Raw genomic sequence first — 27,556 nt, 5'->3', positions numbered from 1 at the left:
GAGATCATAGGATCTACTTGGAATCAAGATGAACGCTCCTGATAGGTAAGATGTTATGTTCTTTTCTGCTTTTTCTTGTTTCTTTGAATGCTGCCTGAATGGCGTCTTGCTTCCTGTTATGGAAGGCCCGTCGCGGTCTCACTGGTGGTGTTTGGAGATGCTGGGGGTGTCACCTAACACTGGGCGATTAGTCGGCGCTCTTCTCTCTTGAAAACATCACGATCCCTGTTTACTCTTCTTGTTGTCTTTGCTGTTACCCTTCTTACTATCTGCCTCTGCCCACGTTTCTTGATCATCCCCAGCCCATCCTGGATCTTGTCATTTTGCGTTCTGTCATCCTGCATCTTATCATCTTCTTGCCTGATCTATCCACCACTATCACAATGAATTCTGGCAAAGAGTCTGGCAAAGACTTTGGCAAAGATTTCATCATGCCCACCGATATGGCCTATGCTCGTACTGGTGGTTCCCGCAGAGGATGCCAGACTACAGTCAATGTCTCTCATGATCAGCAGCCTAGGTCTGCTCATTTTACCCTTCCTCACCGAGCCAGCTTGTGTTCTTGTCATCATGCATCCTGTTTTGTCTTCTCTTGCAACATATAGCCGCAAGATGTGATTGCTAATGGAATGCTGGATAGATACGAGTCTTTTGTGCTCGGCAATGGCGAGAACAAGGTTGATATGGAAGTTGATACCCGTATGTATGCCATCTTCTACCTTACCTTTAGATTCTTACCAGGTTCAATAGGTATTCCCAACACTTCTATCTTCACCTTCAACAAGGAAGACCACACTCTTGGCAACATGATCCGCTCTCGTCTTCTCCAGAGCTCTCATGTTCTATTCGCTGCTTACAAGGTATGATATGAGAATCTCTTATGCTTTGAACACCCCGTATACTAGGCTAACAAGTGCATGCTAGGTTCCTCACCCTCTGGTTCCCAAGTTCATCCTTCGCGTCCAGACCGACGGCGAAATCACCCCCAAGGATGCTGTCATCGCTGCCTGCCATGAGCTTGTCAGAGATCTGGGAATTCTCTCCCGCGAATTCACCAAAGAGTATGAGTTGCGCAAGATGGTGGGCGCCAACCAGCAGCAGGGTGGCAATGCCGACGGAGTCTAGATCCACCTCGAGTGGCAGCCACGTTGACCTTGCGCAGCTGGTCTCGTGTGGTATCTTTTCCTGATGCAATCTGACCTTCTGAGCCACATCGGCTCTCTTTGCACATTCTCGACGGGACTCCCCGAACCAAGGCGACGGTTCATTCTGTTGCTATGGATTGGAGAGAGGATGGCGGGCCCATCATCGTGATGAGATGTATTTTACTGGAGCTGAAGTGGTATCTACGGATCTAAAATTGTGCCTTGTGTGTCTGAAAGGAATGGGCGTTGTGGTTGTCATTGTCACACTCTCAGCTGTGACCATCGTGAGGGCTGAAGGCGTTTCTTTTCTGTTCTTTAATTTTTTCTATCCTTTCCTAGATTCCTCGCATTGCGCACTTTCCCAGGCTGTGGCGGATAGTCTCGACATCAAGTCTTGACACCTGCACCGGTGGACATTCTGTGAATGTATGGCTAATAAGTCAGGACCGGTGGCACCTGAGATCCTGCCATTCGAGGGACATATGAGAAATGAGATACCATCCATCATACAACGTCATCTAATCTTGCGTAGTTGCCCCGTAGTTGTAGTGGAGTAATAGAGTGGACCGGTTAGTCAGCGCTGAGTCAACACCACGTGAAACGGGGCTCTCCTCTCGTCCCCCTGATCCGTTGGACACCGTTCACCTTCTCTGGACTTACGACATCATTGAAAGGACGACGCAGGCTTTTCAGGAACACCGGATGGTATCTCCCTAGCTAGCCTTTCCCCGCTTATAGTCCGACCTTTTGTTCATTCGTTGTTATCTCCTGTCGCTGCTCCTTCGTCTCCTTCCCCTCTCAATCCCCCTCCAGATACTACAACTAGACCCGATTCCCGGTGATAGCTTCTCCCTCCTTTTGCCGATCCTTTCATTTTACTCCTTTGACTTGGTTTGAACCTGTATACTCTCATTTTTGATCTATCTCATTTGTCCTACATCTACGTCCCTTGTTCGCCCATGCGACACTGCGTGGCGTAATGTACTCGTCCTCGAATTCCTACCTGGGCGGCGCTAACAGCGGCCGCCCCGGGCAGCAGCCTCCGTTTGCGCAGCAGCCCCAGTACACCCAATTCCCTCCCGGTGCTCAACAGCAGCCCCAACAGCAGCCCCAACATGGGTTTGCTCCTCAGCCCACCGGCTACGGGCCGCAGATGACCGGATATGGAGGCCCTCAGCTACAGCCTCAGCAAACGGGTTTCCCGGGTGGCCAGCTTCAACCCCAATTCACAAGCTTCCAGGCACCGCAACCGACAGGCTTCCAGTCTCCTCCTGTGCAACAGCCTCAGTTCACCGGATATCCTCCTCAGAATACCCCCCCGCAGCTACAGGTCCCGCCTCAGAACACCGGTCTTCCCATTCGGTCCATGCCCCAGACGTCGTCGGAGATCGCCAACTCGTTCACCGATGGCAGTGGTGCTGCCCCTCCCCCGCCTCCGAAACCGACGGGTAATAAGGTCCCCAACATCCGTCTCTCGTTTATCACGGCCCAGGACCAGGCCAAGTTCGAGCAGCTGTTCAAATCTGCGGTGGGAGAAAGTCAGACCATGACTGGTCAGTAGGATTTCAAACCCTCGGTGTCGTGTTGGATAGAGGTTCTGACAGTCCGTCAACAGGTGACAAGGCCAAGGAGCTTCTTATGCGGTCCAGACTGAGCGGAAGTGATTTGTCCAAAATCTGGTAAGCATGCGAAGACGACACAATGGCAGGGGTAGGAGATGAGTGTTGCTGACTGCAATAGGATCTTGTGTGATTCCACCAAGTGCGGGCAGTTGTTTTTCCCGGAATTCGCCTTGGCCATGTACCTGTGCAACCTTCGCATTACGGGTAGAAGCTTGCCGGATGCGCTCCCGGAGACGATAAGGAACGAGGTCTCCAGCATGGTTGACATTATCGCGACCCAGGTTCCCGACACAGCACCGCAGTCGGCCGCGAGAACAAATGTCCCGAGTTTCGACCCACCGCTGTTGCAGAACCAGGCTGCTCCCCCGGCGCCCCAGCAGCCCCAGCCCCAGCAGCCAACCAACTCGCACCTTCTCTCGCAGCTTACGGCGCAGCCGACTGGCTTCGCTCCGCAACCGACGGGTTTCCAGCCCGGTCAGAATTCGTTCCCGGGTCAGAGCGTGAACCTTGCCCCCCAGGCTACAGGCATGCCTGGCCAGCCTCAGCAGTCGTCATTCCTGCAGCCACAACAGACGGCCTTCATGAACAATCCCCAGCCCACTGGGTATAGTGGACCGCGTCCCCCGGTTCCGCCCATGCCCACTGGCTTTGGATCCAACCTTAGCCCTGCCCAGACGGGAGGGTTGGTCGCACAACCCACAGGGGTGCCCGGCCAATGGGGGTTTGTCAATGCTCCCTCGACAGGACTGCCGAACATTGAGGCTCTTAAGCAGCAGCTCATGCCGCAGCCGGGTCGCGAGGGCGGATTTTCGACAGCTGGCCTTTCCGGAAACGCTCATATTCCCTGGGCGATCACGAAGGAGGAGAAGAAGATCTACGATGATCTTTTCCGTGCCTGGGATGGTTTCCACAAGGGCTTCATTGGTGGCGAGACCGCCATTGAAATTATGGGCCAGAGTGGCTTGAACCAGAAGGACCTAGAGCGCATCTGGACGCTTGCAGATCCTCATAATAGAGGACGACTCAACATGGATGAGTTTGCCGTGGCCATGCACTTGATCTACAGAACCCTCAATGGTTACCCGGTCCCGAGCCGACTTCCCCCAGAGCTCGTCCCCCCGTCAACGAGGAACCTGAATGACTCCATTGGCACGATTAAGTCCATGCTGTCCCAGGACGCCGAGTCTCGCAAAGCATCCGGAGCATTCCTGCAGCCCCAGAAGACTGGCGTGAGTTATCTCAAGGACCACTCCTTCCGCGGTGGTGCCGCTTCTCCGGGCGGTGGTCGTAAAGACGCTACGTTGTTCAAGAACAATGATGGCGCTGCTGCTGGCTACCGGTCTAGCGCCCGGCGTCGCGTCGGTAATAGCGGCCGGACACCGTCTCCCGCCTCGTCGCAGGCATCCGAGGATGAACTTTCCGTCCAGCAGTTGAAGAAGAAGATCCGCGAGACTCAGATCATGCTTGATGCGACTGATTTCCAGGATGAGAGTCGTGTGGAGGAGGATGAGGCTTTGGATCGCCGCGACCGCCGCGAGGCAGAGAGTCTTCTGGACCGTATTCGGCGCGTGCAAGATGACATCGATACGCATCCGAATGCCTCTTTCCGCAACGTGGATAACGGTGCCGAACGGAGAGCCCTGCGCCGTCAGTTGCAGGCCCATGAGGACCAGGTCCCTCAGGTTGCTTCGGATGTCCGTCGCATTGAACGCGAGATCGCGGAAGCCAAACTTGAGCTGTTCCGCCTCAAGGATGCCAAGGCGCACCCGAATAGCGCATCGAACATCGTGGGGACCGGCCCCGGTGGTACGGTTACGGAAGCCGACCGTATCAAGGCTCGCGCTCGTGCCCGCATGCAAGCGCGCGCTGCTGAGCTTGCCGGCCGGCCTGCTCCGGCTTCTCAGGACGATGATGGAGCCGCGGCGCGTCGACTCGAGGCGGAGAACACCAATGTCAAGGCTGACCGAGAGAAGAACGAGTCCATGACACGCGACGTGGAAGAGAGCGTGAAGGAGTTTGCTCGCAGTCTCGAGGACAGCCTCAAGGAAGGAGGTGAAAGCTCGGTGCGTGAGCACGAGAAGCGGCGGTGGGAAGATGCTTTGGGTGTTGAGGATGTCATTCGTGACTTCATCTATGACCTGAAGCGCAATGCACGGACCGCGCATGTCCGCAAGGAAGAGTAAGTTCCCCGATTCAAGTACATAGATGTTTGGATATCGGACTGACATGTTTGCCCAGCGCATCCAGGTCGCCCTCTGCACAGAGGCAACAGCCTCGAGACGAGTCCGCCCCGGCCCGGAGACCCTCGCCTCCGCCGTCCGTCGGGTCATCCGGCTCCCTGCCTGGCTCTACCCATGAGGACCGTGTCGCAGCTGCGAGAGAGCGTGCCCAGAGACGCATTGCCGAGCGTATGGCCGCGGCTGGGCTCAGGCCAAACAACGAAGCCGCGGAGACCCTGGTACAACGCCAGGAGCGAGAAAAGAAAGAGCGTGAGGAGCGGGTGAAGAAGGCCGAGGAAGAAGACTCCAAGCGGGAGCAAGAAAGGCAGCGTCGTTTGGCGGAGGAGAAGGGCGGTCGCCCTGCCCCGTCGTCCGTCAAGCCCGTTGGGAAGAAGCCTCCCCCAGCACCCCCTTCGCGCAAAGTCCGCGGGGACAGCGCCGGCCAATCCGACGCTAGAAAGGCGGCTGAAGAGCCGGCAAGGGGTGATCATGATGTTCGCGAGCAGGCCATCCGAGAGGAACAGCACGCTCAGGAGGAAGAAACCAGGCGCCTGGAGTATGTTCTCTTTACTGAAGAGCATTTAGTTGACATCGTTGCTGACCACACTCTCAGGGACGAGGCCCAGCGTCGGGCAGAAGAAATCCAGAAGGAGAAGGAGGCTCAAGAGGCTCGCCTTCGGGCCCTCGAAGAGCAAGTCAAGCAGGGCAAGATCAAGAAACAGGAAGAGAAGCGCCGTAAGGAAGAGGCCGAGCGCGCAGCCAGAGACCAAGATTCTCGGCTGGAGGCTCAACGTGCCGAGCTCGAGATGGCTAAGGAGCGGGAGCGACAACTCCAGTTGGAGCTGGAGGGTTTGGACGGGGAAAGCTCTTCGGATGATGAAGATTGGGACACGGACATCCCTCGTCGGGACAGCACCCCGACACAGAGCCAGATGCCTTCGACTACCGATGCCCAACCGGCATCTCCCCCCACACCTCCTCCGGCCCCTGCCCCCGCTCCTGAGTCGGATGCCATGAAGACTCCTGTCAGCTCCCCGCCCAGTAGCCGCGGTGGGGCCGACGCCGAGTCCAAGAACCCCTACTTTAAGAACCTCAGCCACCCCGCTGATCAACCCACGACTTCCGTCACTTCGCCGAAATCCGAGTCCACCAATCCTTTCCACCGTCTCGCCCAACAGCAAGAGAACGTCAAGCCCGCCCCCTCGTTCGCGGCCCCTGGCCCGCTGGAGCGCAAGTCTCGCGCGCGCCCTGAAGAAGACGATGACTGGTCCGCGGCCGGCTCCGACTTCGATTCCTCTGACGATGAGGATGAGCGACCTGGTGGCGGCAGCGCGAAGCAGCTTGCAAGCATCCTGTTCGGAACGATGGCGCCCCCACGACCGCTCAGCGCCATGGACGACAAGTCCCCGTCGAAGTCCCCTACGCCGGTACAGGAGAGCAATCCCGTGGCGCCGCCCCCGGCTATTGAAGTTGAGGAATCCCCGTCCGCTCCAGCCGGCGCTCCCCCGCCACCCCCGCCGCCTCCACCTCCCCCACCAGGTGCAGGTGGTGCTCCCCCGCCGCCTCCTCCGCCTCCTATGGCCCCTCCTGCCCCACCCTCGGGTGCTGCCCCTCCGCCGCCCCCTCCCGCGCCTCCCGCTCCGCCCGCGGGTGCACCACCCCCGCCGGCTCCCCCGTCTGCGCCTGCACCCGCACCTGCGGCGGCCGGCGGTCGTGGTGCCTTGTTGGCATCAATCCAAGCAGGCAGCCGCCTCAGAAAGGCCCAAACCAACGACAGGAGCTCCAGCAATTCAGCCGGCCGCGTGCTGTGAGGTTCTTTCCCGCATGCACCATAGGAAGGACGATCAAGTCAAACACCACCTTTACTGGTTTATTTCTTTTTCTTTTTAATTAGCACCATCCGTTCTTTTAGTCATACTGTATTGAGTCTCTCAATCTACGTTCGGTATCGAATATACTATATATATATATATATACATCTCTTAATAGGGCATTGTTTAACGAATATGGCTCAAGAGCCAACATAGATAGGCTTATTTTAAGTAATTGGAGAGGAAGAAGAAGAACCGCATGAATCATCAGTTCGTAACATAACCAATACTAACATATATACACCTGGTTCGACCAACAATGCCACCACACTGGAAGTATGTAGCAGTCCAAAGCAAGCCCATAGCACCCAAACCCCGTAAAGATAAGTCTATAAATAAAGTAACCAGCCAACCAGCCAACCCCTAAGTAACCAACTCAGCAACAACATTGCTCAACGTACTAATACACCAAAGCACGACCAAACCCCACCCGACTTTCCTATCCATAACCCACTTATTCATCGGGACGACGATCAACAATCCCACCAGCGTAATCAGCAGCGTGGCGCCGGAAATGATCAGGACCTTGGAGATGGCGATCTCGTAGGAGCCGCCGTTGGCGGCTACGGTCTCCGGGTTGGCGTTCAGGGTCATGTAGAGGCCGCCTAGGCCGATGCCGAGGAGGATGTTGAGCATGGGGCCGCCGAAGCAGGCGCTTAGGGCCATGACGGGGTAGCCGAGGCGGGCGACGGTGATGTCTGCGACGAGATCGCCGAGGGAGTTGCCGACGGCGAAGATGGTGAGGCCTAGTAGGGAGTCGCTGATGTTGAGGATGACGCCGAGGGTTTTGAGCAGGTTGACGACTTCGGTGGCTATTGTTGCGATCCAGGAGATGGCGACGATGAAGCCTAGGAGGGCGAGGAAGGGGCGGACGGTGTTGGTGGGCTGGGGGGAGCGGGTTCGGCGAGCGCTTGCTGTGAGGCCGAAGAGGCAGACTAGGGAGAAGAGGAGGGCGACCATGGATGGGAGGAGGAGATTGCGGGGTTGGAGGTCGGGGTCTGTGGCTGTCCAGACGATGAGGGATACGAAGAAGGGCCCCGTGAAGAGCTGCGTGCAGACTAGCCATTGGCACCACTCTCTGGATGATTGAGGTGAGCTGTCTGCGGGGGGCGGAGGGGGTGGGAGTTCAGAGTCCCAGCGACGTCTGTTCTGCACTGATTGGACTTTGCCGTTCTGGTCGGGTTGATGGATCGACCCAGGACCGGAGTCAGGCGGCAGGAGCAACGGACTGTCCTCTGGGAGTCGCACGCGCGGGCTAGGTGAGTTGTTGTCGATTGGAGAGACATCAGGACCAGACGAGGCGTCTGACCCGGGTTGCGCGGGTTCCACAACGGGGAGCGTGATGGTTAACAGGAACACACTGGGGGCCGCGATGATGCCCAAAAGACGCCCCCCGAAACCCTTCGCCCCCCAGCCATCCAGGGTTGGAAAGAGGACAGGCACGCAAGACCGGAGAAGAAGAGACCACGACCGTCTCCACGAGTAAGATGTGATCGAGGGGCTGCGACACTCTTCAAAGATGCGGTCGTGGATCTGCAGCGCCTCTGTCGGGGTCGAAGCCGACGGGAGCCGTATGCTTGGAGCCTTGGAGGTCGGGACGGACGTATTCAGAAACGGAGGAAATGGGCTTGAGGGGCTCTCCAGTTGTGTTTCCGCACTGCCCCGGGCAAATGCGGTGCCGCGGGGGGATACGTCGACCGGGGAGCGTGGTTGAGGCGTCTCGGCCTGGTAGTTAGGCTGATGGAAAACGTCCGGGGGCGCTAGTAAGTTCGGGCTTGGACTACGACTAGAGGGACCCGACGGCGGTGGAGTCAGCCTTGACGCTGTTCCACGCTCGTCTTGAGGACTCGGCGTGGTCGGGGGTGATCCACCATCCCCGACAGACGGTCTACTGACGGTTAAAAGGGGTCGGGTCTCCCCAGGGTGGAAGAAGCTTGTGTCTAGCCTCAGACCTGCGGCGTCGTTGGCGGACACGGCTCGCACGCGAGAAGTCCCCCCTTCACTGTCGACGGACGGGCGGTCCGCGGCCGTGTGTCGATCAATCCGCGGATGGGACGCGACAGACCGGTTGTCCTGGTCGAGAGACCCGTCGAGGCCGGTCGACCCATCCTGATGGACATTCTTCGACCTCTGCAACGACGAGAGGACGGACTGAAACTCCAGGGCCCCCACTAGGCTTGGTCTGATGGGGTTCAAGGTGTTCCGTCTGCGTGCGGAAGGGCGGATGACGTGCATGTTGTCCCGGATCTCGGCCAGGTATCGGTTGCGAGTCTCATCATCCTCCTCCCCGTCTCTCCAGGCCGGCACGCCGGGTTCCTCGAGGGTTCCGAAATCCTCGACGGAGACGCCGGGCAGGAGGCTCGCCGACTCCGACGCGACTATCGGATCGTCGTCGTCGAATTCTTCGATGTCGAGCTCCTGGTTTTCAGGGATATTGAAATGAGACCGGGCCACGACACTCCGATCATACGACCGACGTTGGCGTACGATGTACCAGTGCCAGGTGACGACGAGAAACACGTAAAAGCAATAGAGACCCACCATCGTGGCCGACTCCCAGACGTGCAGACGACCGTCGGCCAACATCAGCATACTGAAGCTCACCGCCACGACGAAATAGCCGACGTCACGGACGAAACTCCTCCGGGCGACCTTGAAGGGGCGGACAAGCGCCATGGAACCAGCCACGACCGAGGTGATAAAGCCCGCCGCTCCCAGAAGCTCCCCGACGGCCAAGCTCCCGCTGTTGGACTTCATGGCGGCAAATGTGGAGAAAACATCCGGGCTTCCATTCCCAAAAGCCAGGAAGGTGACGCCCGTCAGACTCTCGCTCAAGCCGAGGACACTGGCGAGCGTGCTGAGATCGATGCAGAGGAAGTCGCTGGCGGCGATGCCGATGGTGCTGAAAAGGAGGGAGAGCCATAGGACAAGGATGACGAAAGCGATGGGTTTGGCATCCGCCAGGGAGCAGTAATAGAAGTGGAGATAAGAAAGCAAGCCGTCTTCATAGTCGAGGCAGTTGGCACGGACGAAGGCGCACTGATCCTTGGCATTTCGGACCAAGCGGCACTATAAAAGGGTGGCGCAGATGGTCAGCTGGCTGTCTTTGAGCTGATATATATCATGTGGCGATCACAGTCCGACGCACTAGACGATGGGGACGGGGGAAACAGAGGGGAAAGATACCTCTAGTTCGTCATGGACGCCCCGGCTTTGAATGAGCTTATCGGGCGTCGTTGGCAGCTGGACTCGGGTTGCAGCATGTTCGAAGTGACGGACGACCCAACTGAAGGCCACCAGGGCCGTCAAGATCAGCAGGGAATAGTAGAACGGCCGCACAGAGTATTGGCGCCTGTTGCGATGCGTCTTCCCTCGGATCAAGGGAGGTAGAGGGGGAGAAGATAACGGTAGATGGGGCATGATGACGACAGGACGGGCCGCATTATGAACGGCAGAAGAGTCTAGGAGAGTTCATCGAGCAGTGAGGAATGCTGAGAAAGGGATATGGAGTCGAACAGAGAAGAAAGTGATGGATGTGGAGACGAAACGTGGAAAATTGGAGACTGGAGAGAGCGAGAGTCGTCGGAGATTGAGGAAGGGGAGGAGAGGGGGATGATCCATCGAAGTATATTTCATATGCAGTCGGTGAGGGGGGTCGTTCCAATATTATGTTCATCCATGTAGATCACCATCGATTATTATAAGAATATAGACAGATTTTCGTATAGAGCAGATCTCAAGGACATCCTTAATTGATCCTGTAGAGAAATGCGATAAGAAGAGCAGGAGAAAGTGAGTTATCATGTCTGATGTCATCACCGTATGGTATCATACCGTACCATACACACCGTACCATGCACAAGTAAAGATGACTAATTATGCAATCAGGTGACACCCCGATTGGGCAGGTTGTTTTTGTTGATGCTTCTTTGGCTCCGGCGGAAATCTCTCCCCCATCACCATCAATCAGCACCAGCGTCAGCATCATCCTCTTCTCCGACATCACGATCATACTCATCATACCAACCACAGTCTCCAACAATACACTTCTTTGAAAATCTCTCGTCGATCGCCATCCACTGGATATGAGCCTTCCTCAGTGACCGCTCCCCACCCTCCGTCCCCCTCCCTATCGTGATCCATCCACATCAACACCCCGCCAGTCCTGGTAGTCTTCCTATCCCTTACTGCCGGGGTTAATTATTCGCAATCATGCCCCGCGTGGCTAATTCCAAGCATCGCCGCTCCGGCGGTGCTTCCACCCCCCATAAGAACTCGCCCATCAAGTACGCATCCTCCCCTCCAACCTCGTTGTCACGGGACAACCCCGCCCCTCCCTTTTCATCATACACATATAACCAGTGGCACAAGACTAACTCGGCTCAAGGATCCCTCTCAATGATGATATGGGAGAGAAGGCCGCCCGCATGGAGGCTCGACAAGCCCGATATGATCGTCAGATGGACCAGATCAAAGCCGCCGTCAAGACCCCGTTACCCCCCCGCCGATACACCAGCTACGATCGCGGCCAAAGTGTGAGTCCGGGCGGCACGCCGCGGGGCTCAGGCAGTCGCCGCCGCGAAAGCGATGTCAATGGCCAACGCGCCGTCACCCCCATGAAGCGCGTACCCATCCTGGCCAACTTCGAAGAGTGGATGAAGATGGCCACCGACAACAAGATCAATGCCAACAACTCCTGGAACTTCGCCCTCATCGACTACTTTCACGACATGTCCCTGCTCAAGGAGGGCGACGGCGTGAACTTCCAAAAGGCTAGCTGCACTTTAGATGGCTGCGTCAAGATTTATACCAGTCGAGTGGACAGTGTCGCGACGGAAACCGGGAAGCTGCTTAGTGGCTTGGCCGACAGCCGCGACCGAAAGGCGCGCGAAGCCGATGCCGACGGCGAGGACGGCGAGGACGAAGACGAAGAAGGGACCAGGAAATCCCGCCGAAAGGTACGGTACCCCCGCATCCCACATCGTCCCAACCCGCCATACTGACTCGAGCCTCCCTAGGCCCGCACCCACGAAGCGACCCTGGCGCCCTCGTTTGCCGCGCTCCAACTGAAAAAGTTCGAACTCGAATTCTCCGTCGATCCCCTCTTCAAGAAGGCATCCGCCGATTTCGACGAAGGCGGCGCCAAGGGCCTCCTCTTGAACCATCTGGCCATTGATGGCCAAGGGCGAATTGTGTTCGACAGCAGCGACGATGCGGCCGAGGAGACCCCGAAAGAGGGGGACGAGTCGCGTGAGTCCTCGGAAGATCCGGACCAGCAGGGGACTCCCCCGCCGGCCAAGTCGGCCCCGGAGAGTACGTTCGAGGACAGCATGGAGATCGACATCGGCCCCTTAGCCCGCCAATTCTTTCCCGACCTGGAACGCCTGGAAGCGCAGGACATTTGTCCCTCGCTCAAGAACTTGGACCTGGGAGATCCCAGCGGATCCTTGGATATCCCGCTGCTCAAAGCGCCCGAGGAGTGGCGACAGGACAAAGACCCCGGGGAGGACAGCCACATGAATGACCCGTCCGGCATCATGCTTGATGATGACAACGCGGTCGGTTTCGACGACGATGATGCGTCCTTGGCGGGCTTTGACCTCAGCGGCGACACGGGTTTCGGCGATGGCGGCGAGGCCTGGGCGCGTGAAGCGGCCCTGGAGCCGATGCTCAAGGTCCATCGCGTGGACCAAGACGGCGAGGAGAATCCCGACGGCGACGCGTTCGACAACGACGCTTACTCCATCTCCCTTACGCACCAGCCCGACAAGCGAGACCATGAGAACATCCTCAGCTACTTCGATAACGCGCTCCAGAAGAACTGGGCCGGTCCGGAGCACTGGAAGATCCGCCGCATCAAAGAACACACGGCGGCCACCGCGTCCAACGCAGCGCCCAAGCCACGGAAAGAGAAGGAACCTTTCGAGATCGACTTCAACCTCCCTCTGGACCCGTCCGTTTCCGAGCTGATATACACCCCCGCCAGCTCCAACTCCACCATCTCCCTCCCCAAGACCCAATGGAAGACCAAAGGGCGCAACCTCCTCCCAGACGACAAGCATTTTAACTCCCGACAGCTACTGCGTCTGTTCCTGAAGCCCAAGGCCCGGATGGGTTCCCGGAAGCTGGTCGGCTCCCGGTCGTTCAACCAGCGACGGCAGGACCAGACCTCCGGCCACGGGGAGATGGACGAGGCGTTCTGGGCCAATCATAAGACGGAGGCGAACGAAGGTCCGGATGAAGGTGCGCCAGGCGCATACGATGCGGACTTCTTTGCGGACGACGACGGTCTTGCGTTCCCCAACGGCCTTGGCCTGGGTGACGATGACGACGACAATCTGCCGTTTGCCGATGCCCGCGAGATGCTGTCGCCGCCGCCCGATGGGCAACCAGGGGCGGCGACGGGCGACGCGGGCGGGGCCACCGGGCTCAGCGCGCTCCTGAACATGGTCGGAGCCACCCCGGGTTCTTCCCAACAGGGGGCTGGCGGCTACGGATCCCAACTAGTCACGCAGGGTGGCCGGAGAGCGCGCCCCGACTACGTGGCATACGCTCGGGTCGCCAAGAAGGTCGACGTGCGACGGCTGAAGTTGGAGATGTGGAGGGGGATGGGAGAGCGGCTCATCGCCTCGTCCCAGTTCGACTCCGCCTCTTCTGCAGCGGCCGTCTCAAGTCCAGCTCCACCACAGCCAGACGACAGCGGAGCCGACGCACCTCCCAGCTCCTCGCCGCAGGACAAGGGTCTGATCCCTGGAAGCGAGGGCGCAGAGGACCAGAACCAGTTACGATTCACGCGCGTCATGAACGCCCTCAAAACAGTCTACGCCCCGGAGACCCTCCGCGACATCAGCACCTCATTCGGATTCATCTGCCTACTCCATCTAGCCAACGAACAAGGACTCATCCTCAAAAACGACGATGCCCTCAGCAACCTCGGCGCCGGCAAATTAGAGGAGATCTTCATCGCCAAAGACGCGAACGCCGTCCTCGAAGAAGGAGCAATGTAAGCGCCGAGGGGTCCATGTATAGCCCCCGGACTCCTCAGCTCTATTCTCCTTTTTCCCTTCGTTGTATGCTGTATGAAAGATGTTGCATGACCTATGGTAGTATACATGGGTTGCGGTTGGTCGAGTTTGATTGATTGATTGATTGATTTATGTCTGTGGGAAAGGCGTCATTGGTATGGCCGTGCTCTCTGGGTTGGGACGGGCGTGGGTTTTCTACTTGATTTTTACTTTATTTTATTTTACTTTATGAAACTGAACACAATCCTGATATTCATGATTATTTGGACTATGAGATACTTATGCGTAGCAGTTGATGAACTATCGTTGTAAATATTCTTGGCCCTATTATATTCGTATGGGCGAGTAATTACCTACCTAGCTAAAAAGCGACTAGCGATGGAAGGGTATGTATGGTGCTAGATAAACTTCATTCAATCTTTGTTGTATACAGCCCGTCCACAGTGAAAAGTCTGGGACGGGAGTGAGAGCGAGAGCGCCCATAGAAGACGGGTGATAGAGAGAGAGTGTGTGTATGTGTCAGAGAGACAATGCAGATGGAAAGAGAGAGGATAAAAAAGATGACTCGCAGAATGGTATAATAGATGTATTTAACATGAGTAAAAGCAAAGACAAACAGGTACACATTATAACAAATAGGTCGACTCCCATGCCTTAGGCCACTTACAACACGAAAGAAAAGAGAAAAAGGAAAACAGAAGAAGAAGAAGAGGAGGAGAAAAAGACAAAAGGAAAAGAAGAGACACTTTCCAGCTATATGTTGGTGATGAGCGGATACAGCACCATCAATGAACACACTGCCGCTTCCAGAAGCATAGATGAATCAATCATTTGGCAGGTTTCTTTTTTTTATTTTCTTTAGTTTCTTTTTTTCCTCTTATTTTTTTTTGTTTTTTTCTTTTCTCTTTCTTCTTTTCCCTTTCAGCCTTTTAATCGGACGGCTCACTGCCGAGCATTCGGAGGAAAGCCCGGGGCCATGGGGCTGGTATACGCCTCGGGAATGGGAACGGCATCATATGTCCGCTCACCCGGGGCCGCCTCCATGTGTTGCGCGGGACCTTCCAACGGGGGCGACATGGGCGCCGGGGCGGGAGGGGCCGCGAATTCAGCCTGGTCCTGCTTGGGCGTCGCATGCTGCACGCGAATGGGAGGGGGCTGGAGTTGGAAGGTCGGTTGGGGCTTCGCGGGCGAGCGGGGCGTCGCGAACTGGGTGGCACAGGATTCGCCATTCTCAGCGGCGGAATACGGGTCCTGCGCCGGGCCCGCGGTCACGAAGGGCGTCTTCGGGGTGCGCGGGAAGCCAGGCGTGTTGGGGGCCGACTGGACTCGCAGCTGTGCGAGATACAAGTCGGAGCGGGCTTTGTCACGACGGTCCATCGACTTCATCAGCCGCCGCTTGGTCCAGAAGCGGTAAAAGACGACGGCGTAGATGAGGATGATCAAGACCTCGATGACAATCTCGATGATGGCGCACACCAGTCCCCAGTCCTACTACAGTCAGTATGGAGGCCTAGGGGAGGGAGATAGGCGGGATTGACTCACCTGCAGACGACAGAGCAAAGCGTAATCAATGTCATTGTGGAATAACTTCTCCCGAGGATTCTGCTTGCAGGACCAGCCCCACAGGTCCTTGCCGTTCCCCTTGGCCTTTTCATTCTGGTAGAGGGCGGCGGCGACGACCCACATGATCAGACTGAAAGCGAAGAAACAGACCGAAAAGGTGGTGTAGTAAACGGCCACCTTTTCGGCGCGTTTGTGACCGCCTTTCCAATAAGCCCAGAAGACCATCAGACAGGCGGCCAGCGAGACGACCGAGACGGCCAGAAGAAGGTACTGGGTCCAGGGGTTCGTGCCATTGGCCCATGCGGGGAAGCCGCTGCGGGAAGGCAGGGACTTGGTGGCATGGAAGATGGTCAAGGTGGTGGCCAGGATGGTCAAGACGATCAGACTGCAGCCAAAATTGACGAAACGCAGGAAGATCTTGGCGATGCGAACCCGGAGTTTGATTCTCTGAGGTTTGTTAGCCACGTCTATCCTGACTGGGGGGATTGGGGGAGGAATCTACTCACCACATCGCGTGCGTTCTCCTCCTCGGCCGACTTTTCTTGCTTCTCCACATAGAATTCCTCCCGGAAGGTGGGGCTGAGTGGGTTCAAGGTGCGTCCCGGCGTGCCGGGAACCTTGAGGGCACTCCGGAGGGGAGAGGCCGGAGCATGGTGATGGGCATGATGCGCCGGGTCGGCAGCGGTGACATAGCCAAAGCCCAAGTCAGAGACATCGGGTGGGGTCTGGGATTGATGTGGAGGGTCGGCGAAGGGGGACTTGTGGGCCGTGGGGTCGGTCGGGGAGTGAACCGTGGTCGCCTCAGCAAAACGAGCGGTCCGCGGACTCTTCAAGGAGGAGACAGTCGAGTCGGAGGAGCTTCGTTCTTGAGAGGCGACGGTTGGTTGTGCGTGGGGAGCCATGGCTGACCGATTAGTCAAGTATGACCTTTACTATGAAGACCAGCTGAGTGATGAAGAGGGGAGAGCCTGCTCTCAACCTCTTGTCTGTCTCTTGACTTTCGTCTCTTCTTTTCTTCACTTTACTCTCTCTTTTTGTCTTTTTGGAAAGACACAGGAAAGAGAGAGGAGGAAAAGGTCATTGACTGAACGATAGAAGAGGATCCCAAAGGACGAGAGAAGGAGCAGGCGCCATGTTGGAAGAGGGACTCTCTAAGTATAACGGGGTGAAGGACATGCTAAGCAGGGTTCCCTCGAATCAGATGTGATGACTGGAGGGGAAGGGCAGAGGAGGGCTGGTTAAGCGCCAAAGTGATGCAGGATGAAGATAGAGGATGCAGGAGTATGGCGGATGATTGGAGTGATGAGAAGCGCCGGGACGAAGTGTGATGGATGCAGGATTGATCACAATCGAATAGGATCACGATCTGGGGTATTGTATGGATGGGTATGAACAGGGTATGGATGGTATGATATGTTTCCATCTCTGTATGGTATGGTCAGTCAGGTAGTATGGTATGGTATGGATACACCTTAGTCAGCGCTCCTGATCGATCTCGCATCTCCAACAATCCTCAGTCTTTCTCGTCAGTTGGATCTTGACCTTGATCCTGGACGAACTCGTCTTCTGTCAATCATATCTCAAACTCAAGTCTCTTGTCCAGCCACTTTGAATCTCCCTATGTGGGAATCTCCAGATCGATCCAGATCGTCCGTGTCGAATGACTCCGTGCTGATACTCTGCCCCTTCACCTTCACACAAGGCTGATCGCTATTTTTATCCTGCATCCTCTCTCTCTCTCTCTCTTTTCTACTTTCTTGTTTTTAATTTGTGACGTGTGATTGGATCTCATGGAATTGAATTGATTGTATTTTGTTATATACTTTCTTGCTGGATGCTTTGTTTGTCTGGTTATCTTTCCCCTTTCCTCCACCTCTCTTCGAGATCTCCTCTGGGAGAGGGTAATAAATAAATCAAAAAAAGAACAAGAAAAGAACAGAAAGAGGAAAAGAAAGAGAGAGAGAGAGACAGCTGAAGTGCCAGCTCTGTTGGCCCACTTCTCCCCCCGGTCAGCTTGCGCCACACTTGGCTTTCCAGGTAAGAGACAGACTCCCTGACATTACACTGCCCTCTGAGCCATCTCACTCGTTCACTTCTTTCCCACCCCCCCCCTTCTTGCTTCTTAACGCGCTTTGCCTTTTTCTGTTTTCGCCTGGGCTGAGCCTCTTCGTCCTGCCTGCTTCTTTTTCTCCCCCGGATATTCCCTCGCTATTTCAGATTCTCCATCCCCCCCCCCGGCTCAACCACATCATGACCCTCAAGCCACATCGCCTCACTCTTCTCGTTTCTGCCACCTAAATTGACATGACCTCGGTCCATATAGTCTCTCCTGTCGGTCGCCATCCATTCCAGGCTGGCGTCAATCCTTCCGAGTCCATGGCCGCGTTGATGCAGTCAAATAACGATTCTGTGGCGTTCTCCAATTCCTTACCTACCCCGTCTCACCCCGTCACCGCGAGTCCCTCGGATTCGGTCGCCTACCTGAAACACTCCAAACCTGATTCCTCGTTGACCTCCATCGCACACGCTGGGTTGAACGTCTCTCGACGCGGTGACTCTCTGCCACCCATGACCACGCCACCGTCCACCGTGGGCCCGACCGATCGGCCCTTGGACCAGGAGAAGGATGCGGAGCGCAACAGTTCGCAGGTCGCTCGTGAGGCCCTAGGCGCCAGCGAGAAGCAGCAACAACACCCGCTGCCACCCCCCACTGACGCCGTCGCCGTCTCCGATCACATGCAGGTCGATTCCCACTCCACCCCCGGGAATGCGCCCGACGCCTTTGCCGCCGCCGACCATGCCGCTTCCTCCCTGATGAACACCTCCACGGTCGCCAGTCCCGGCCCCATCGAGGACTCCGCCTCGCAGGATGGCGACCGTCCGCGCCATCGTGACGAGACCGAGCTGCTGCAGGACACCGGGAACAAGGCCTTCTCCTACCCCATGCCCACGGGCAATTTGGCCGACCCGCGTCGCGGCCTGAGTCTGCCTGGCTCCGGCTTCGGCAAGGCCGGCCAACGGTCGCCGTCGGCCAAGAAGCACCGCTGTCCCTACTGCGCCACCGAGTTCACTCGCCATCACAACCTCAAGAGCCATCTGCTCACCCACAGCCAGGAGAAACCCTACGTCTGCCAAACCTGCCAGTCGCGTTTCCGCCGCCTCCACGACCTCAAGCGGCACACCAAGCTGCACACGGGCGAGCGTCCGCACATCTGCCCCAAGTGCGGTCGCCGCTTCGCCCGGGGCGATGCCCTGGCGCGCCACAACAAGGGCCAGGGCGGCTGTGCCGGCCGTCGGTCCAGCATGGGGAGCTACGCCCCCGACGATGAATACGGCGACCCGACGGGCCCCGGCGGTCCCGACGACTCCATGGAGGGGCTCGTCTACGCCGAGCCGGAGCGCATGGACGAGGAGGACGAGCGCCGCCTCAACATGCCGAGCATCAAGAAGCACGACCTCCCCGCCCCCAGCGGCGCCAGCTACCCCCCGCCCCGCCAGCCGAGCACCTATCCGCCCCTGGCCGCGGGGCGACCCTCGCCCGGCGGCTTGTTCCCGCCGCCCACCAGCCACGGCGGCTCGAGCGCGTCGGCCTCGCCCGTCTCGCAGCCCGGCAGCCTCACTTTCCCCCCCGCCGGCCACCAGGCCACGGGACCTCCCTCCGCCTTCCCGCCGGCCGGGGTCGCCGACAGCAGCCCGCGCCCACTGTCCCCCAACGCCCTCGCCTCGCACTCGGTCGGCCCGGGCCCGACCCCACGCCTCACCACCTCCATCGCCCCCATTCGCCCGGCATGACGCCGTCGTTCCAGCCGCCCTACGCCCGAACCGGGTCCATCTCCCAGGCGCCGGTCCCCGGTTCCGCTCCGCCCCCCGGTCTGGGCCTGCCCCGCCCCAGCCTGGGGCGCCACAGCTGCCACCGCCGCCGGGCATGGCCTCGTCGGCAGATGCGCGTTTTACACTCCACGCGCCCCCGCCGTCGGCCCCCAAGCCGGGTCCGGACGGCCTTCCCACCAACGGCGGCCATCGGTCCGGGCCCCCCGATGGTGGCTACGTCGATCCTGGCCGGGAACGGGAGGACAGCCTGTGGCGGTACATCCGGACGGTCCACGACGAGTTGGGCGCGCTGAAATCGGAGGTCGCGACGCTCCGCGCCCAGCTGGCGTCCCATTCCGGTCCCACTGACCACAGCAACAGCCTCGCTGCCCCGGCGGTCTCGTCAGCACAACTGGGGGGCCACGAGAACAGTTCGGCCAGTCCGGCGCACCGGTGAGCGGCGACGTCCGCGAATACTCGACCGTGCTCGCCTATGTAGCCCGCACTCCCTCCATTCTCTATAATAATTATTCATTCTATTCTTCCTCTCCTGGCACCGCTCATCTGTCTCCTCTCTCTTGTGGTCATATTTCCTACATCTTCAGTGTCTGATCTTCTCTCCTTCGTGGGATGTTTCCCGTTCATGCTCTTCCTTCCCTCCTTCTAGTCTCGCCATCCACCTCTTACAGCTTTCATGATACGCCGAACTGATGATGAAAATTGGAGTCTCCTCGCGAGACGCGATCTTTACTGACACCGTGTGCCCTGACCCACCCGGCATTCTGTCTGTCTCTTTCCCCCCTGTCCTATACGACGGTTCATATTACTCTATTATTCTATTCTCCTACAAGATGCTTGGTTTCTTCTGCGTCGAATTGTTACTTGTAATCATCCCCCCGTCTTCGTTCCCCCACTTGCCTGTCTTATCCTTCTTGTCTGTATTGAGCATGTTGTACGTATTGCATCAGCATTATCTTGTCGGATCCAAATTCCCAGGAGTCTAGGGGCACCATCGGGTTACTTTTTATCTTATTTTTTCCCTTTCTTTTCTCATTCTTTCTATTATCTATTTATTTTGTTACCGCCTGATAGTCTAGCCGTTTTGGATTTCTATGTTCATATTTATGGAGGCACCAATACAACCGATCAGATCCACACATACGAGAGATCTTGGACAGAATCGTTCATTCAATGTATGGCTTGTCAAGCCGCATTATAACCACATAATCCTGTATTCTAATCATGATTGTGACCATCTTGTGATTTCTATCTCCGCATGCATCTGACCGTAAACTATATCCTGTGGCTTCCACTCTATTGGAAGCCTCCCGTCTTCATCACCCTGGTAACCCCGGCCCCAGCCCCAACCCCGCCCGATGCCTGACGGCGTTGGAGCTAGGGGATGCTACGTCGATGGGACTATGGTCTTCTGCCTGACTGGGCTTGACTGGGTGGTGTAGCATAGCGGTTAGAACAATACGGAATAATACATGTGTATAGTTATAGCATAGATAGATGTAGTCTTCTACTCTATTCCCTATCATGAATCTATATATCATCACTCGTAGCTACATAATCAACCATCCAATCTATAATACACCCAATAATCAAAACCCATCCAAAACGAAACAAATAATCCCCCAGAATCACAAATACAATCAAAGACAGCGCACCCCCGGCCCCACACTCCCCGTATCAAACAGCTCAACGAGCCCCGCCCCAATCGCCTCCTCCAACACCCACCGGAACTTCATCCCATACAGATCCTTCCACTTCTTCGTCCTGCCGGGCAAGACACCCGTGAACTCGCCTCTCATCCGTTTAGCCACGCTGGAGGTTGTCTCCGACTCGACGGCCCCGTTCCAGCGGTCTCGCAGTAGAGATAGCGGAATCTCGCGCGAGCTGGACTTCTTCAGGATGGTGAGGAGGTGGGATCGGCCTGCGCCTAGGAGACGGAGGTAGGGGCCTGTGTTGGGGAGGGAGAGGAAGAGGGTTGCGGTGTGAAAGTTGGATTGGGAGCGGTTGGTGGGGGTGGTGTTGTATTGTGCGCCATCGCTGGATCGGCTGGCGGTGTTGCCGGCTGTGGTGGTGGTGGTGGAGGAGGAGGGGAGACTGGGGAGGGAGGCCATGTTGGAGGAGCCTTTGGCGAGGGAGGATGAGGAGACGAGGAATCCGGCGCGCACGAGGGATGTGTGTTCTGGGGGGGAGAACAGTAGCCCGGGTATGGCGGAGGTGTTTCCCATTTGGCTGAGGACGGAGAGGAATTTGTCTGTTGGAGGAATTAGTGAAAGGATGGATTTTTCCTGAGATAATCGGGGGCAACGCACCTTTCAGCGCCGCGTCCAAGGCATTACTATCCCGTACAAGCCGCTCCCAATCCTCTACCAGAACAAGACAATCACCCAGCCCGGCGGCGTCGTTGCCACGCCCGGGAACCACCAGACGGCGCACACGGCCGGTAGACACCAACACCATGACCTCCTTTTCCACCCTCGTCGGCGCATCCAGCAAAGTATGAACGTGAGCCACTGAAACCAACGGAGGCAGTGAGCGGCGAAAGTTCAGCACCTCCGCGATCCGGGTGCTGTTCATCCCCGCCCGCTGAGGGATCTCGTCGAAGATACTGTCGCGGATGTAACTCAAGGCTTGCACGACGTTCTCCACCGGTGCGGTCTCGGGAATATATCGCGACAGTCCGACGTCTGGGAGGGGGTCTGTGTCTTCGTCTGCTGCATCGGGTGCCCTGGTGGTGGTGGCCTTGCGACGAGCGTGGCCGGCGAAGGGCGAGGCGCGGGGTTTCGAGTCCGCGGGTTTTCGTCGCCTCTTCTGCACCCCGGAGACGGGGGCAGATGTGACCCGTAGGGGCATGACGGGATCATATATAGAGGTGGATGAGGATCGAGTGTAGTAGTAGTAGGTAATTGTATTGGTTCTCCGGACTTTGTTGAATAAGTGAGCACCTGCCCCAGGCAGCACCGATAAGGGCGCGATCGCCACACGTGACACGGGCGATCGCCCGGTGGACTCCGTAACATACACGTACCATCTTTCAATACCGATATTACCTTATTTGACATCAACTGGCAGAAAGTACGGTATATACAATACCGGTCCCCACCCAGAGTCTTTGACGCTTCACATGACGTATTGATAAGAAGAAAGCAAGTCTAGCGGCTTCTTGTCTTACTTCTTCCTCTTCTTCTTCTTCTTCTTCTCTCTTCACATCCTCATCTCCTGTATCATTGCATCTCAAAAATCAGACAGAAAAGCGATGAGTGCTGAATTTACAATTACTCTGTCAATTGCTTTCATCCCATCATAATTCTTGCATCTTTCCTGCATTGAGCCCAAAATACATACGCCTTCTATTTTTTTTATTTTAGCTTCTCCCACTTAGTGAATATCTTCCATCCCACTTGCAGCTTCGTCCACTTCTTGGACATTGCAGAATTTTGCTCGATCATTACTTCTGTGTCTTTCTCTGGTGTTTAGCGGGGGGTACTGCTCCCTGCCTTGTTTTTTCTCGCTACTTGGAATCTTGCAATTCATTATCCGGTTCGCCCTCTGATATCGTCATTATGACGATCTATATCGCTTCTTTGTAGGAAACGACCCTCCCACTCCCCCAACCACCATTGTTGGCTATTGTGAGATCATGCTGATAAGCGCTTACGCTCAGGTTTCTCCCCTACACCGTCAATTTCCATGTCCATGACTCGAACCACCAGTGTCCCCGACCGGCCAGTCCCCCACCTCCTCAGCCATCCGCCGACCCTCCGAATCCAGCCCCCAATCCCGTCAGCCTGTTCGAGAAGGAAAATGGTCCTCCCACGGTGGGTCTCACGCCCGGGGCCACCACCGAGCATGAGCGGATCTTCTCGTCCACCCTCGACAGGGCGGAACATCACGGCACTGGGTTCCCGTTCCCCAACCCGGATGATAACATCAATCGCATGACGGAGAGTGAGGCCCATTCGCCAGCCTGGGGTGCAACCTTGTCGTTGAACCAGCCAAGACCACAGGCCGCGTTTTCGCCCTCGCCCTCCATCCTCAAACACCAAGATTCGACCACTCCGGCCGTGGAGCCCCGGCCCGAGAAGCAGAAGCCGAAGCCGAAGGCCGTGGAGCCGGTGACGGTACCGACCTACTTGACCGACCGCCGCCGGAGGGACAGCCGCAAGGTCTCCTTCTCGGACGCCAGCTGGACGATCCAGATCGCGGAGCAGGGCAACGGGGGACTGCGCAATGCAGTGCGGTCCGCCACCGACGCCGGTCACCTGGAGGACAAGGTGTGGGTGGGCACCTTGGGCATGCCCACCGATGCCTTGCCCCCGTACACCAAGGCCGCCATTGAGGAGAAGCTTGAGGACGAGTACGGGTCGCTCACCGTCTACGTCCGGGACGGCGACTTTGACGGGCACTACACGCACTTTTGCAAGACCATCCTCTGGCCCGTGTTCCACTACCAGATCCCCGACAACCCCAAGAGCAAGGCCTACGAAGATCACTCGTGGATCTACTACGTCAAGGTCAACCAGGAGTTCGCGAACCGGATCGCCCGGACCTGGAAGCGCGGCGACTCCATCTGGGTGCAGGACTATCACCTCTTGCTGGTGCCGGGTATGCTGCGGAAGCTGCTCCCCGACGCCCAGATCGGCTTCTTCCTCCACATCGCCTTCCCGTCCTCCGAGGTCTTTCGGTGTCTCGCCCCGCGCAAGGAGCTCCTCCAGGGCATGCTCGGGGCCAACCTCATCGGCTTCCAGACCGACGAGTACTGCCGGCACTTCCTCCAGACGTGCAGCCGGATCCTGAACGTTGAAGCCACTAACGACGGGCTGCAGCTGGAGGATCGATTCGTAAACGTGGGCAAATTTCCTATCGGCATCGACCCCACCTCGTGGGACCAACGGCGTCAAGCCGCCGACGTCGACCTGTGGATCAAGCTCATCTCCGAGCGCTACGAGGGGAAGCGGCTGATTGTATCTCGCGACAAGATCGATCAGGTCCGCGGTATCCGTCAGAAGCTCTTGAGCTATGAGCTCTTTCTCAACACTTACCCGGAATGGCGAGACCAGGTATGTTGTCTACTTCCCTTCTTCTCCCGTCACCCAGGGCTAACATGGGATCTGTACCTCTAGGTGGTGTTGATACAAGTGGCCACCAGTACCACAGAGCAGCCCGAGCTGGAAGCTACCATCTCCGATATCGCCATGCGGATCAACTCGACGCATTCCAACCTCGCGCACCAGCCGCTCGTCTTCCTCAAGCAAGATCTGGCCTTCCCCCAGTACCTAGCCCTGATCTCGGTTGCGGATGCTCTGATGATCACGAGCCTGCGCGAAGGGATGAACCTGACGAGCCATGAGTTTGTCTACTGCCAGGATGGCAAGTACGAATCCAAGAAGAAGTTCGGGTCTCTCATCCTCAGCGAGTTCACGGGAAGCGCCTCCGTGTTCGGCCACCACGCGCTCTTGGTCAACCCGTGGGACTACCGGCAATGCGCGGAAGCGATCCACACAGCCCTCTCGCGGAGCGAGGAGGAGCGCCAACGCGTGTGGACGGAGCTGCACCGGGCGGTGCTGCAAAATTCGACCGAGAACTGGGTCAAGACCTTCAGCGAGACGTTGAACCGGGTGTGGAACGAACAGTCGTCGCGGGAGATCATGGCGGTGCCGCGGCTGCCTGTCAACAAGCTGGAACAGATGTACCACCGGTCGGCCTGCCGGCTCATCATCATGGACTATGAGGGCACACTGGCCTCGTGGGGCTCCCCGAAGAGCATCATCGTCACGACGCCCCAGCGCGCCATCAACACGCTGGCGGAGCTGACCGAGGACCCCAAGAACATCGTCTACGTCATGAGCTCGCGGATGCCCGAGGAGATGGAGCGGCTGTTCCGGCTGGTGAGCCGATTAGGCCTCATCGCGGAGAACGGCTGCTTCGTGCGGGAACCGGGCGCGGAGGAGTGGTGCAGCCTGACGGACCGGGCGCAGACGGACGCCTGGAAGGAAGGGGTCAGCCACATCCTGGCGTACTACCAGGAGCGGGCCGAGGGCAGCTGGATCGAGCAGCGGCACTGCTCCTACGTGTTCCACTACGGCTCGGCCGAGGACCAGGAGATGGCTTCGCGGCTGGCGTCGGCGTGCGCGGGCCACATCAACGACGCGTGCGCCAGTCAAGGGGTGCACGCCATCCCGGTGGACAACTCGCTGGTGGTGGAGCCGGCGGACACGAACAAGGCGACGGCGACAGCGCTGGTGTGGCGATGGTGCCTGGAGCACAGCGAACGGGGGGACATCGAGCAACGTCCGGACTTCCTGCTCGCGCTGGGGGATGGACGAGACGACGAGCCGGTGTTCCGGTGGGCGAATAAACTGGAACGGGCGCGGCTGGTGAACTACGTGATGACGGTGACGCTGGGGTTTCGCAGCACGGAGGCGAAAGCGTATTTGACGCAGGGTGTGGCTGGTATGTTCCTTTGTCACTTCCCTTCACTGCAGCAAGATACTGACTATGGTAGGCGCTCTATCCTGCCTAGAACGACTGGCCGCCGTGCCCACTCCGCACTGAACCGAGTGAGAAAAAAAAAAAAAAAAAAAAGGACGATTAGATCGGTATAGATGAGTGACGAGCTCACGAGGCGGTTCCCATGGCGCCGTGAAGGGATCGACACTGCCAGGACATGAATAGAATAATCAGTGACGGGTGGTGGGATAGGGTTGACTGTAACTATTATTTTCGAGGTACATTATCACACATCGTATGTATCTATTCATTTCACATATATCTATTTCTGTCAACATGAAATGTACTCGTTTATCGTGGATATACCAGTCAACCGAGGTCTGACGGGAATCCTTTGTTTTGTCTCGTGCGGGGAAACCCCGGGACGATCACTTTCTGTTCGTAGATTGACGGATTAAACTAGCAGGACAGACTAGCACGGCCGACTAGTTATGACAGACGACTACTAAGTTCTAACCCAGGTGGACTCTATCCGTCCTACACCTCCTGACTCTCATCTTTTTCTCAAAAAAAAAAAAACTCTTCCACCTCCTATCAGACTCGCAATTGCTTTCCGAACGTCAACAATGAGCCCCAACGTCCCCGCCGCCAATGCCGCGTTCGAGGACGCAACACAGATCAAGCCTTTAGGCGGAGGGCGATATGAAGCCAACTTGGAGGGCGAGTGGTGTGTCGGAGCTGGTGAGTTCTCCTAATACAATATATTACATATATATATATATATATATATGTATAGTAAATACTAACAAAACAGTCCCCCACGGCGGCTACACAACCTCCGTCTTCTACCGCCTAGCCCTAACGCACTTCGCGCACGCCCACCCAAACCACTACACGGAACCCGCAACGCCCATCTCCATGCAACTAACCTTCCTGCGCCGCACCGGAACCGGCCCCGCCATCCTCACAGTCGAAGACATGAAGCTCGGCGCGCGCACGAGCACCATCCACGCAAAGCTCTCCCAACCCAGCCCGAAAGCGCCGCACGCCCTCGAAGTCAAAGTCGCCGGCTACATCACCGTCAGTCCCAGCTCTGCCGAAGTGGGCATCACCGCGCCCACGCACTGGGGCCTGCACCCTGCTGTGCCTGGGGGTTCCGGGGCGGGGGCAAGGTGAGCCTTGATAAACTCAGGGAGAGCGATAGTGACGGCGTGTGGTCGTATCTCCCCGTGCCGTTCTCGGAGTTCCGCCGCGCGGGCCGGCAGGTTAGGCTTTACGGGCCGGACCCGAAGAAGGCGGAGGCGCCGCAGACGGGCGTCGTGGATCAGTGGGCGCAGTTTTGTCCCGCGGGGAACAGGGCAGGGAAGTGGACGGACGCCGCGGTGGCGTTTCTGGCGGATATGTTTCCTGCGGCGCTGGATCGATTTGATTCGATGGCTTCGAGTGCGGAGGGTGGTGGTGGTGGTGGTGGGGTTGGGGAGGGGGGCAAGATTGCGAGGTTTTGGTATCCGACTGTGACGTATAATGTGGATTTCAAGAAGCGGTTGCCGGTTGGTGGGGCGGATTGGTTGTATAGTCGGATTCATAGTAAGGTGATGAGGGATGGGCGGACGGATATTGATGTGGTTATTTTGGATGAGGGGGGCGAGGTGGTTGCTATTGCTAGTCAGGTTGGGTTGGTGGTGAGTTCGAGTCGGAATTTGGGGAAGAAGGCGAAGATTTGAGCTCTGGTTTCTTTGGGGGTGTATATTTGGGGGTCTTGTGAGTGAGTGAGTGAGTGAGTGTACATATGATCTATTTATTATGTCTATAAAGTATACAGTGTCAAGTCTATGT

General features: G+C 57.2%; 8 protein-coding genes across 8 annotated transcripts; 5 read left to right on the top strand and 3 right to left on the bottom strand.

Moving 5' to 3' along the window:
* Positions 1-383: 383 nt before the first annotated feature.
* P168DRAFT_284823 (DNA-directed RNA polymerase II core subunit RPB11) lies at positions 384-1,125 on the top strand (the record flags this gene model as incomplete). Its single annotated transcript, XM_024836154.1, has 4 exons — positions 384-520; positions 641-699; positions 751-860; positions 925-1,125. The coding sequence occupies 4 exons, from the start codon at positions 384-386 to the stop codon at positions 1,123-1,125; spliced, it is 507 nt and encodes a 168-aa protein (XP_024689897.1).
* A 683-nt stretch (positions 1,126-1,808) lies between these two features.
* Positions 1,809-6,797, top strand: pan1 (actin cytoskeleton-regulatory complex protein PAN1; the record flags this gene model as incomplete). Its single annotated transcript, XM_024835463.1, has 5 exons — positions 1,809-2,698; positions 2,761-2,824; positions 2,886-4,946; positions 5,006-5,542; positions 5,600-6,797. Exons 1-5 carry the CDS (start codon positions 2,125-2,127, stop codon positions 6,795-6,797), a joined length of 4,434 nt encoding a protein of 1,477 aa, XP_024689896.1. The 5' UTR covers positions 1,809-2,124.
* Positions 6,798-7,053: 256 nt separating this feature from the next.
* Positions 7,054-10,599, bottom strand: P168DRAFT_293112 (sodium/calcium exchanger protein). Its single transcript, XM_024837743.1, has 2 exons — positions 10,044-10,599; positions 7,054-9,926 (listed from the first exon to the last, which is right to left on the bottom strand). Exons 1-2 carry the CDS (start codon positions 10,275-10,277, stop codon positions 7,221-7,223), a joined length of 2,940 nt encoding a protein of 979 aa, XP_024689895.1. The 5' UTR covers positions 10,278-10,599; the 3' UTR covers positions 7,054-7,220.
* Positions 10,600-10,836: 237 nt separating this feature from the next.
* P168DRAFT_329997 (condensin subunit BRN1) lies at positions 10,837-14,140 on the top strand. Its single transcript, XM_024841532.1, has 3 exons — positions 10,837-11,143; positions 11,245-11,815; positions 11,876-14,140. Exons 1-3 carry the CDS (start codon positions 11,070-11,072, stop codon positions 13,862-13,864), a joined length of 2,634 nt encoding a protein of 877 aa, XP_024689894.1. The 5' UTR covers positions 10,837-11,069; the 3' UTR covers positions 13,865-14,140.
* A 684-nt stretch (positions 14,141-14,824) lies between these two features.
* On the bottom strand, positions 14,825-16,347 carry P168DRAFT_242325 (uncharacterized protein; the record flags this gene model as incomplete). Its single annotated transcript, XM_024833796.1, has 3 exons — positions 14,825-15,370; positions 15,425-15,892; positions 15,952-16,347. 3 exons carry the CDS (start codon positions 16,345-16,347, stop codon positions 14,825-14,827), a joined length of 1,410 nt encoding a protein of 469 aa, XP_024689893.1.
* Positions 16,348-17,749: 1,402 nt separating this feature from the next.
* On the top strand, positions 17,750-19,712 carry P168DRAFT_321711 (C2H2 zinc finger protein; the record flags this gene model as incomplete). Its single annotated transcript, XM_024840500.1, has 3 exons — positions 17,750-19,177; positions 19,252-19,290; positions 19,353-19,712. The coding sequence occupies 3 exons, from the start codon at positions 17,750-17,752 to the stop codon at positions 19,710-19,712; spliced, it is 1,827 nt and encodes a 608-aa protein (XP_024689892.1).
* A 1,201-nt stretch (positions 19,713-20,913) lies between these two features.
* On the bottom strand, positions 20,914-22,182 carry P168DRAFT_275024 (Stk19 family serine/threonine-protein kinase; the record flags this gene model as incomplete). Its single annotated transcript, XM_024835462.1, has 2 exons — positions 21,583-22,182; positions 20,914-21,524 (listed from the first exon to the last, which is right to left on the bottom strand). Exons 1-2 carry the CDS (start codon positions 22,121-22,123, stop codon positions 20,914-20,916), a joined length of 1,152 nt encoding a protein of 383 aa, XP_024689891.1. The 5' UTR covers positions 22,124-22,182.
* A 293-nt stretch (positions 22,183-22,475) lies between these two features.
* On the top strand, positions 22,476-27,540 carry P168DRAFT_313050 (putative alpha,alpha-trehalose phosphate synthase subunit TPS3). Its single transcript, XM_024839625.1, has 7 exons — positions 22,476-22,856; positions 22,935-24,330; positions 24,394-25,723; positions 25,866-25,869; positions 26,319-26,461; positions 26,535-26,863; positions 26,893-27,540. The coding sequence occupies exons 1-7, from the start codon at positions 22,834-22,836 to the stop codon at positions 27,442-27,444; spliced, it is 3,777 nt and encodes a 1,258-aa protein (XP_024689890.1). The 5' UTR covers positions 22,476-22,833; the 3' UTR covers positions 27,445-27,540.
* The last annotated feature ends 16 nt before the right edge of the window (positions 27,541-27,556 follow it).

Source organism: Aspergillus campestris (assembly GCF_002847485.1).
Source record: "Aspergillus campestris IBT 28561 chromosome Unknown P168scaffold_12, whole genome shotgun sequence".
Taxonomy (NCBI): Eukaryota; Fungi; Ascomycota; class Eurotiomycetes; order Eurotiales; family Aspergillaceae; genus Aspergillus; species Aspergillus campestris.
This window is presented reverse-complemented; position numbering and strand designations above follow the sequence as displayed.

What these genes read in the sequence shown, in the direction of transcription:
- P168DRAFT_329997 (XM_024841532.1), top strand. Translation starts at nt 11,070, where the DNA reads ATGCCCCGCGTGGCTAATTCCAAGCATCGCCGCTCCGGCGGTGCTTCC. An exon ending in CATAAGAACTCGCCCATCAA is followed by an intron (nt 11,144 to 11,244) that starts GTACGCATCCTC and finishes ACTCGGCTCAAG; the next exon opens with GATCCCTCTCAATGATGATA. An exon ending in CCAGGAAATCCCGCCGAAAG is followed by an intron (nt 11,816 to 11,875) that starts GTACGGTACCCC and finishes GAGCCTCCCTAG; the next exon opens with GCCCGCACCCACGAAGCGAC.
- P168DRAFT_313050 (XM_024839625.1), top strand. Translation starts at nt 22,834, where the DNA reads ATGACGATCTATATCGCTTCTTT. An exon ending in CGAGTGGTGTGTCGGAGCTG is followed by an intron (nt 26,462 to 26,534) that starts GTGAGTTCTCCT and finishes CTAACAAAACAG; the next exon opens with TCCCCCACGGCGGCTACACA. An exon ending in ACTGGGGCCTGCACCCTGCT is followed by an intron (nt 26,864 to 26,892) that starts GTGCCTGGGGGT and finishes GGCGGGGGCAAG; the next exon opens with GTGAGCCTTGATAAACTCAG.
- P168DRAFT_293112 (XM_024837743.1), bottom strand. Translation starts at nt 10,277, where the DNA reads ATGCCCCATCTACCGTTATCTTCTCCCCCTCTACCTCCCTTGATCCGA. An exon ending in GCGTCCATGACGAACTAGAG is followed by an intron (nt 9,927 to 10,043) that starts GTATCTTTCCCC and finishes ACCCTTTTATAG; the next exon opens with TGCCGCTTGGTCCGAAATGC.